The following is a 10,599-nucleotide window of genomic DNA, read 5'->3' as shown; positions in this document are numbered from 1 at the left end:
CTTCTCTAACCCCCGTGTCCACCTGACCAGTCTGTCTGTCTGCATCTCTATTCCTGTCCTGCAAATAGGTTCATCAGTACTGTTTTTCTAGATTTCACATATATGCCTTAATATACAGTATTTGTTTTTCTCTTTCTGACTTACTTCACTCTGTATAACAGACTCTAGGTTCATCCACTATCCAGTAGTTCTTGAGGAAAGACTTTTGAGGCAGAGTTTGCTTTTCACCACCCACCTCCAAGACAGCAGCAAAATGGGCAAGTAACCTCTTCAAAGATGCCCAGAGTTCTTCCTGAATCAGCCCAGGAAAGGTGATGGATTGAAACTAGCTCTGCATTGCAGGGACCCATGAACCACCCCCACCCACAACTGGCTAATTTCAAGAGGGCATGGGCTTCCATGTGTAAAATTTTTATTAGAAATCTTCACCAGTTGTGACTGGCAATGGGTAATTTTTGTTGTTGTTCAGTGAAAAAGAAATTACTACAGCTGACTGCATGCAGGAAAAGCTTTATTAAGTCATAGAACTGTTATAATTTTTTTTAAACAGGGATATAGAATACTCAAACATTTTTAAATGACTTATGAAACAACTGGCACATATTTAGTAAGCAAGATCCACTTTAACAATTCTCTCTTCTCCCACCCTCAATGCTCAACTATAGGACATTCATTTATTTATCATGTTTAGTATTTCTGTCTCGCAGCCATCTGTCAGAGCTTTTGCAGCAAAAACGCGTTTCTTAACAATTAAATACACAATGGGGGGATATGATTAGACACCTACAGGACTTGAAATGTTTAAGAATAAGACACAATAATAGGATTACAAGAAGGGCAGTGGTATCTTTCAATTCATCTTGCTATTTCCAGCCTCTTTTTCAAACATTAATCCCTAAAATCCATCCAAGTCCCATCCTTGAAATGCATCCTTTTTCCCTCTCCTCCTCCAAAGTCCATTACTTGAACAATTCGAGTTCTCTCGCCTGGGGAAAAGGAAAGTTATTAACTCACAAGGAACATTTATTGACATCTAATTGTTACAACCCAAAGCACAGCACAAAAGCCAGTCAGGTACAGGTGACAGAGCACAAGGGGGTCAGTCCATGTTTTCGGGACGCTGAAGAAGAAGAGGGGTCGCGATCTTTAAGGCTCAGGGTTTACATGACGATGCACTTGCCCAGCAGCTTCTCGGCGGTCTTCGGGATCTGGGACTTCTTCTGCGGCGGCTGGGTGCCGGCAGGGGCTGCGGCGGCGGCCGGCTTCTTCTCGAAATTAATCAGCAACTGGAACAGCTCCTGGACGTTGATATTCATCTTGGCCGAGGTCTCCAAGAAGGCGCAATTCCACTCGCACGCATAGGCAGCACCTTCCTTCTCGCTCACCTCCCGACGGCTCTCATCGCACTTGTTGCCCACCAGGATGACGGGGCACTTTTGCGGGTTGTTACCTTTGAGTTGACGGATCAGCTCATAGAGCGGCTTCAGCTCCTCCAGGGTTTGCTTCCTGGTGATAGAATAAACCAGGATGAAGGCGTGACCCCTGGCAATGGCAAGGCGCTGCAGGCCCCGGTAGCGGCGGCCACCGGTGGTGTCGGTGATGTGCAGCGCGCCCGCCTTGTGGCTGCAGCCTAGCGCCTGGCGGTAGGTATCTTCGATGGTCGGCAGGTACGCCTCACGGAAGTTGCCGCGCACCCACCTTTGCACCAGCGCGCTCTTGCCCACGCCGGCCGAGCCGAGCACCACCACGCGGAAATCTCTGCTCCTTCTCTGGGGCAGGCAGGTGCGGATGACGATCACAGTCGGCAGAGGCCGCAGCCGCTTCATCAGCCGTTCCTTGAGGCCGAAGCAGGAGTTGCCCATCGTCAGGTATTAGCTGAGAGGTGCGTGCACCGCTTCTCTGGCACTTGGCCCGCAGTGAGGGACACCTACGGAGGAGTAGAGAAGAGACGATGTGTGAGCGGTGGGAGTCTAGCTCGGAATGGTGTCTTGTCGCAGCGCCCGCCTAGACCACTTCTCCCTGGGGACGTGGGGTGGGGAGGCAGGGGGTGGGGTCTGCCTCGTCTCGCTCCCTAACCCCGCCCTCCTCACTCCTCCCACTTCCCTCCTCCCTCCTCCATGCTCTGCGGAGAGCTGTCTCCCTGCCCACCCCAGGAGCCCACCAAAGGCAATGCGGGTGGGGAGGAGGTCAGGAGCGCCCCGAGCCTCTTCTTCCAATGATACCTGTTTGTTGCTTTCGCGGTGGCTACACACCTATTTTTATTTTATTTTATCATGCCACACTACAGAATACCGCAATAATGAACAGCTTGCCAACCCTTAAAACATGCACATCCTAGCGATGTTAGCAAATATTTTCAACCTAAATAAACCCTTGCTGTTTTCCTTCCTGCTGTATTAAAAATTATGCGCATCTCTGACAAGGATCGATCACTGCGGGCAAGGGTAGGTTGCCGCAGACACCGCGATCCAGGGTGTGGTCATGGGGGACAGTGATGGGGGCGCCCAGGAAGCCCACAGGGACCAGGATTCGTAACACTAACAGAGACCCCTAGCCTGCAGCAACTGTCCCCAGGTACCCGCTTCCCTGATAACGTGCCCATTGCTTTCCACCCCGCGGTAATCCAGGCTGGTTCGCTCGCTACACCTTGCGTTTGAGTGCCCGAAGAAAGGCGAATGATAGCTTTTACCTCTTTCCGAGGCGGGAACCTCGCGGCAAATTCGCTCCTTGCCCAGGTGGCTTTGGCCGCGGCCGCAGTGGCGGCAAGTAATTGCGCAACCAAGCTCCCAGCCGCAGCCGGCAACCAGCACGCTCGGAGGCTCCGGGCGAAATGCTCCAACCAACAGTGGGACTGAGATTGGTTAGCTAGAGCCAGGGGGCGCAGACTGGGAGACTCCACTTGCACCACTCACAGAGGGGGGATTGGGTTGTGAGGGGCTGACCAAGTCAGACGCGCCCCCGGCACTCTCTCCGGCGTCCCCCACACAGGTACCCACAGCCCAGGCAGGGGCGGGGGTGGGAGGCGGCCCTGTGTTCACAAGTGCCCGCCCATTGAGGGGGGTCCGCTGACCCAACTGGCGATGCAGGCATTTCTCACCTACTGCAATCCAAACCACATCTTCACTTTTTGCCCCCTGCGGGGTTAGCCTTTCGCAACCCTCGCCACCTTTTCTTCACTGCAGGAAGGCCGGTTAGCACCCTTCTCATTACTGGTGATAGACACCTCACCGCATCTCATCCACTTCACTCAATAAACATTTGTCCAGCACAAAACCCAGTTTCTGTCTTTGTTGGGGAAGACCAACTGACACTTCTGTTATAAGACTTTGGAACCTGCCTCTTGGTAGGATTTCCTGTGGTGTAGACATGTTCTGTGTTTAGAGGTTGAGGGGTATCTTCTACACCCAGCAACATTAAGCAATGATAATATCCATCACCACTATATGTACAATACTTCTCATTTAGTCGTCGTCATAAAACCTCCTAGGAAAATCCAGACTGGAAATGTGGGCAGCCTCCTAGGAGTAAAGAGCGACCCCTGGCTGACAGCCAGTAAGAAAGCATGAGCCGCAGAGCTAGCAACTGGATTTTTCCAACAACCTGAATGATCTTGAAAGCAGATTCTTCTCTAGAAACTGCACGTGAGATCAGACCATCAACATCTTGATTTTAGCCTTAATTAAGCAGAGAATCCAGTTGAGCTCATCCAGACTTCCAACAAGTTGGAGCTTGAGAGAGTTCTGGAGAGAGTTCTGGATTTTGCAGTTGGATGTCCTGTTAAGCCACAAAATTTGTGGTAGTTTGTTACACAGCAAAAGAAAACTAATTCAGCAGGTAAAATTACTTGTTCAAGTTTAAAGGGTTCATAAATGATGGACCTAGTCCCAAACTTAGTACTCCTCACTCCAAGTCTTGTTCTTTTTCTGCTTATTATCCTTCTGTGTCATTAAACTGATAGAGTATATTTTACTCATTAGTGAAAACATTTTTATAATTTTTCTTTCTTACACAAAGACTCATGCATGTTAGGCAGAGAACAAGAACACGAGTTTAGAGGCAGAAAACTAGCTTTAGAATGTTTATGGGTTTTTTCCCTTGTCTTTCTTTTGAATACATGTTAACATTGGAAGAAAAGTTATGACCAACCTATACAGCATATTAAAAAGCAAAGACATTACTTTGCCAACAAAGGTCCATCTAGTCAAAGCTGTGGTTTTTCCAGTAGTCATTTATGGATGTGAGAGTTGGACTATAAAGAAAGCTGAGCACTGAAGAATTGATACTTTTGAACTGTGGTGTTGCAGAAGACTCTTGAGAGTCCCTTGGACAGACGGGAGATCCAACCAGTCCATCTGAAAGGATATCAGTCATGAATATTCATTGGAAGGGCTGATGTTGAAGCTGAAACTCCAGTACTTTGGCCACCTGATGCAAAGAACTGACTCATTTGAAAGGACCCTGATGGTGGGAAAGACTGAAGGCGGAAGGAGAAGGGGATGACAGAGGATGAGAAGGTTGGATGGCATCACCGACTCAATGGACATGAGTTTGAGTAAACTCCGGAAGTTGGTGATGAACAGGGAGGCCTGCCGGCTGCAGTCCATAGGGTCACAAAGAGTTGGACATGACTGAGCAACTGAAATGATAATATGCCTTTGAGCTGTGTGACGCTGGGGAAATTACTTTTCTGTAGAGGGGAACTGATATGAGAAAGAATTGTGGGGAGAATTCAAGGAGCTACTCCCTGATGCACTAATTAGAAGGCATTTAGAATACAATAGGTAATTCATAAATAACAGCTATGGGCCTTCACATAATAATATGGAAATCTGTATACACATAATCATGTAGTCTTTGAGCATTTTTGGAAGTCCCAAAGACCTTTTAATTTAAACCAAATAAGAGTAGATTTCCACTGGGAAAACATAGCAGGTTTGGGGAAAATAAATTGAGGATAGAAGAACTTGGGGCAGGGAAGAAGAGCAGTGAGAATTCTGAGCAAGAATGAAATCTTTGCACATTCCTCCTAAACCACAAGAACCACTCTGGCTATTGAAATATGGCACCTAAAAGGTCACTTCATGGCAAAAAGAAGGAGGAAAAAGTGGAAGCAGTATCAGATTTTATTTTCTTGAGCTGCAGATGGTAATGCAGCCATGAAATTAAGATGCTTGCTCCTTGGAAGAAAAGCTATGACAAACCTAGATAGCGTATTAAAAAGCAGATACATCACTTTGCTGAAAAGGTCCACATAGTCAAACTATGGTTTTTCCAGTAGTCATGTGTGGATATGAGAGTTGGACCATAAAAAAGGCTGAGCACCTAAGAATCGATGCTTTCGAATTGTGGTGCTGATGAAGACTCTTGAGAGTCCCTTGGACTGCAAGGAGATCAAAACGGTAAATCCGAAAGGAAATCAACCCTGAATATTCATTGAAAGGACTGATGCTGAAGCTGAAGCTCCAATGTTTTGGCCACCTGATACAAAGAGCCAGTTTGTTGGAAAAGACCCTGATGAAGGGAAAGATTGAGGGCAGGAGGAGAAGGGAGTGACAGAGGATGAGACAGTTGGATGGCATCACTGACTCAATGGACATGAGTTGGAGCAAACTCGGGGAGATAGCGAAGGACAGGGAAGCCTGGCGTGCTGCAGTCTGTGCGGTTGCAAAGTTGGACATGACCTAGTGATTGAACAACAACAAGTCTTTAGGAATGAGAAAGACTAGAAAAGAGGGTTCTGAAACTGAAACTGACGGGCATCAGTTTATCCCAGAGCAGACACCTTGGCACTTGACAGGTTGTCCTCTCTATTTGGGGATAGTTCTGATTATTAGTGAAGTTTTCATAGTTTACCTGTCACTCCACCCACCGATTCCAGTTTCATCTTCTGGAGTCTGGAACTGCATTGATCAATCTGCTCCTTTGGATGCCCTTACAGCCTTTCAGCTATTTGAAGACAATTATGTCCAATCACTAAGTTATTTATAATGCTGGAAGTGGCCTGAGGACCATCAAGTCAAACCCTTCATTTTGGTGATGAGGAAACTGAACCTCAGGGGCCATGTCATGCTCTGACCTGAGACCAAGCTTACTCTTCTCTCCTGTAGCCTCGCCTTCTGTTTGAAAACAACTGTTCCTTGGGGTGTATGGATGTTTTTTGTTCCACTGCTTTTTACTTTTTTCCCATCTTTATAATGCACATTTGTTTCTTTACAAACTAAACTAAAAATACAGGTTTCAAATACACACAAAAAAAGAGGCTCCTGAAAACACTGATATGGAAGATGAAGGAAGATGCCTTTGGAGGAAACACATTTAAAACAACGAAAACAAAAAAGAAGGGGAAGAAAAAAATAGGAGGAGGACGAAGAAGAGGCAGAAGAAGAAAGAGGAGGAGGAAAGCAAGAGGGTATGGAAATATATATCCCAAAGTAAAGCCTTTAAATGCCAGAGAGATCAAATTATGAGGTTATACATAGAAATCACAAGGAATGATAAAAATACAAAACCATAGCTTCTCCATCCAAACCAGGTCTTGTACTTCAAAAATTAATAGAAAATATCTCACTTTAAGAGGAGCCCTAGCCCAGGGATCCAGCATTGCAGTAGGCCAGAGAGTCAAAGGAATGGGCCATTGAGTAGAACTCCCTGAGAAATGAAACTACTATACAGTGGTCATAAATGAACTACTATACAATGGTTTTCATTAGTTACCTACTTTATATATAGTAGTGTATATATGTCAACTCCAATCTCCCAGTTCATCTCACCACTCCTTTCCTCCTTGGTATATGTATAACTGATTCACTTTGCTATACAACAGAAACTAATAAACATTGTAAAGCAACTATACTCCAATAAGATTTATTTTTTAAAAAAGGAACACACCAGACTAAAGTTCTGGAGGAAATATTGGCTAGTTAGGATCCACAGTTTAGAGATATATCAGGGAGAAAAGATAATCAATAGAAACCAACATTGAAATGAAACAGATGCTGGAATTACCTAACAAGGATTTTAAAGCAGCCTTCATAACAATGCTTCAACAGGCACTTACAAGTTTTCTTGAAACAAAAAATAAAAAATTTTAGCAAAGACCTAAATAAACATTTCTCTAAAAGAGACATACAGATGGCCAAGGCACATGAAAAGATGCTCAACATTGCTAATTAATAGAGAAATGCAAATCAAAACTATAATGAGATAACACCTCACATTAGTCAGGATGGCCATCATCAAAAAGTCTACAAACAACAAATGCTGGAGAGGGCATGGAGAAAAGGGAACCCTTTTGCACTGTCAGTGGGAATGTAAATTGATACAGCAGCTATAGAAAACAGTATGGAGGCTCCTTAAGAAGCTAAAACTAGAGCTACCATATAATACAGCAATCCAACTCTTGGGATTATAGAATATAGAAAGTCAATCAGTTGTGTCCGACTCTCTGAGACCCCATGGACTAGATAGTCCTTGGAACTCTCCAGGCCAGAATACTGGAGTGGGTAACCTTTCCCTTTTCCAGGGCATCTTTCCAACCCAGGAATCAAACCCAGGTCTCCCACATTGCAGATGGATTCTTTACCAGCTGAGCCACAAGGGAAACCCAAGAATACTGGAGTGGGTAGACTATCCCTTCTCCAGCGAATCTTCCTGATCCAGGAATCAAACTGGGGTCTCCTGCATTGCAGGTGGATTCTTTACCAACTGAGCTATCAGGGAAGCACTCTTGGGATTATATCTAGAAAAAAACATCATTCGAAAGGATACATGCACCCCAGTGTTCACTGCAATGCTGTTTATAATAGCCAAGACATGGAAGCAACCTAAATGTCCACTGACAGATGAAGAGGTAAAAAAGATGTGGTACATGTATCCAATGGACTACCAAACCATAAAAAAGAATGAAATAATGCCATTTGTAGCAACGTGGGTTATCATACTAAGTGAAGTAAGTCAGGCGGAGGAAGACAGATATCACCATAATATTGCTTATATGCAGGATCTTTTTAAAAAATGATACAAATGAACTTATTTACAAAACAGAAACAGACTCAAAGACTTAGAGAATGAACTTATGGTTAGCAGGGGAGAAAGCAGGAAGGACAAATTGGGAGTTTGGAATTGACAGTGGACACACTGATATATTTAAAACAGACAACCAACAAGGACCTGCTGTATCGCATAGGGAACTCTGTTCAATACTCTGTAATAACCTAAACAGGAAAAGAATTTGAAAAAGAATAGATACATGTTTATGTATAACTGAATCACTTTGCTATACACCTAAAACTAACACATTGGTTGTTAATCAACTATATTCTGATATAAAATAAAATTTTTTAAAAGTTCAGCAAATAAAACATATAAAAAGGATGTAAATGGAAATTATGGAACTGAAAAATACAATAATAGAAATTTTTAAAACTTTCTGAATGGGCTTAATATTATAATGGAGATGACATTGGATAGAATCAGTGAACTTGAGGATAAAGAAATAAAATTTACTCAATATAAACAATAGAGATAAAATAGACCGAGAAAAAAATGAGGAGAGTCTCTAGGATTTGTGGTGTGGTAACCAAAATCCCAACAATTGTATCAGAGCCCCAGAAGGAAAGAAGAAACAGTCTAAATGAATATGGCAAGAAATTATGCCTGAGACTCTCCCAAATTTGGTGAAAGACACAAACTTACAGTTCCAAGAAGCTGAACAAACCCCACCAGGATAATTCCAAGGGAATCAATGCCAAGACACATAATTGAATTCTGAAAACAAAGACAAATTCTTAAAAGCAGATAGAAAGAAAGAATATATTACCTGTCAGAAGAACATTAATTCAGATGATGGCAGATATCTCATTTGAAACCACAGATACCAGAGGAAATGGCATGGCATTTTTCAAGTGCTGAAAGAAAAGAACTATCAACTGCAAATTCTATATCCAACAAAATAGTCCTTCAAGAACAAAGCCATGTTCAGATGAAGAAAAGCATAGAGGATTTTTGCTAACAAACCTACTCTCAAAGAGTGACTAAAGGAAGTTTCTTGACGAAGGTAAAGAAGAGAGTGAAAAAGCTGGCTTAAAATTCAACATTCAAAAAACTAAAATCATGGCATCTGGTCCCATCACCTCATGGCATATGGATGGAGAAACAATGGAAATAGTGAAAGGCTTTATTTTCTTGGGCTCCAAAATCACTGTGTATGGTGACTACAGTCATGAAATTAAAAGACACTTGCTCCTTGGAAGAAAAGCTATGACAAACCTAGCCAGAGTATTAAAAAGCAGAGACATTACTTTTCCAACAAAGGTCCATCTAGTCAAAACTATGGTTTTACCAGTAGTCATGTACAGATGTGAGAGTTGGACTGTAAAGAAGGCTGAGCACTGAAGAATTGATGCTTTTGAACTGTGGTGTTGGAGAAGACTCTTGAGAGTCCCTTGGACTGCAAGTAGATCCAACCAGTCCATCCTAAAGGAGATCATTCCTGAATATTGATTGAAGGACTGATGGTGAAGCTGAAACTCCAATACTTTGGCCACCTGATGCGAAGAGCTGACTCACTGGAAAAGACCCTGATGCTGGGAAGGACTGAAGGTGAGAGAAGAAGGGACTGACAGAGGATGATATGGTTGGATGGCATCACTGACTCGATGGACATGAGTTTGAGCAAGCTCTGGGAGTTGGTGATGGACAGGGAGTCCTGGTATGCTGCAGTCCATGGGATTGCAAAGAGTCATACATGACTGAGCAACTGAACAACAAACAACAAAGGAAGTTTCATAAACAGAAAGGAAAAGATAATTAGGACCTTCATAAAGGAAAGCATAATATCAAGATAGATTTTAAAAATAGGGGGTAAATATGATAGACTATCCTTCTCATGGGTTTCCCTGGTGGCTTAGATGGTAAGGAATCTGCCTACAATGCAGGAGACCCATATTTGATCCCTGGGTTGGGAAGATTCCCCTGGAGAAGGGGACAGCTATCCATTCCAGTCTTCTTGCCTAGAGAACTCCATGGACAGAGGAGCCCGACAGGCTGCAGTCCGTGGGGTTGCAAAGAGTCAGGCACAACTGAACGACTAACACTTACTTACTTGCACTTGCCTACTTATCATTCTCACAAACTTTTACAATCATGATGATTGAAAGAAAAATTCTAATACCTGATACTCAAGGCAAGGGTGCTAAAAATTGGGAAAGGCAAAGAGACCTGAATAGAAGTAAGGTTTTCATACTTCACTCATGTAAGAATAGATTATAATGTCATATACGCATATTGTAATATCCAGAGCAATAATTTTTTATACAAAGTGATATACCCAAACACACTAAAAATAAATCAAAAGAGAATCCTATAAAAAAAATTCCAGTAACCCACAGAAAGGTGATAAAAGAGAAACAGAGGAAAACCAGGAAACAATAAAATTGTGTACTTAAGTTCATATATATCAAGAATCACCTTAAATGTAAATGGTATAAATATACCAATTAAAAAGGCAGATTGGCAGGGTGGGTAAAACAAACAAACCAAAAAAGAAACACAAGCCAACTATATGATGTTTGAAGTAAGAAGAAATTCACTGCATATTCA

At 43.1% G+C, this 10,599-nt stretch overlaps 1 protein-coding gene across 1 annotated transcript; it reads right to left on the bottom strand.

Moving 5' to 3' along the window:
• Positions 1-504: 504 nt before the first annotated feature.
• DIRAS3 (DIRAS family GTPase 3) lies at positions 505-2,826 on the bottom strand. Its single transcript, XM_065928474.1, has 2 exons — positions 2,690-2,826; positions 505-1,927 (listed from the first exon to the last, which is right to left on the bottom strand). The coding sequence occupies exon 2, from the start codon at positions 1,860-1,862 to the stop codon at positions 1,161-1,163; it is 702 nt and encodes a 233-aa protein (XP_065784546.1). The 5' UTR covers positions 1,863-1,927; positions 2,690-2,826; the 3' UTR covers positions 505-1,160.
• Positions 2,827-10,599: the final 7,773 nt, after the last annotated feature.

This window comes from Muntiacus reevesi, chromosome 1, assembly GCF_963930625.1.
Source record: "Muntiacus reevesi chromosome 1, mMunRee1.1, whole genome shotgun sequence".
In the NCBI taxonomy this organism is placed as follows: Eukaryota; Metazoa; Chordata; class Mammalia; order Artiodactyla; family Cervidae; genus Muntiacus; species Muntiacus reevesi.
This window is presented reverse-complemented; position numbering and strand designations above follow the sequence as displayed.

What these genes read in the sequence shown, in the direction of transcription:
- DIRAS3 (XM_065928474.1), bottom strand. Translation starts at nt 1,862, where the DNA reads ATGGGCAACTCCTGCTTCGGCCTCAAGGAACGGCTGATGAAGCGGCTG.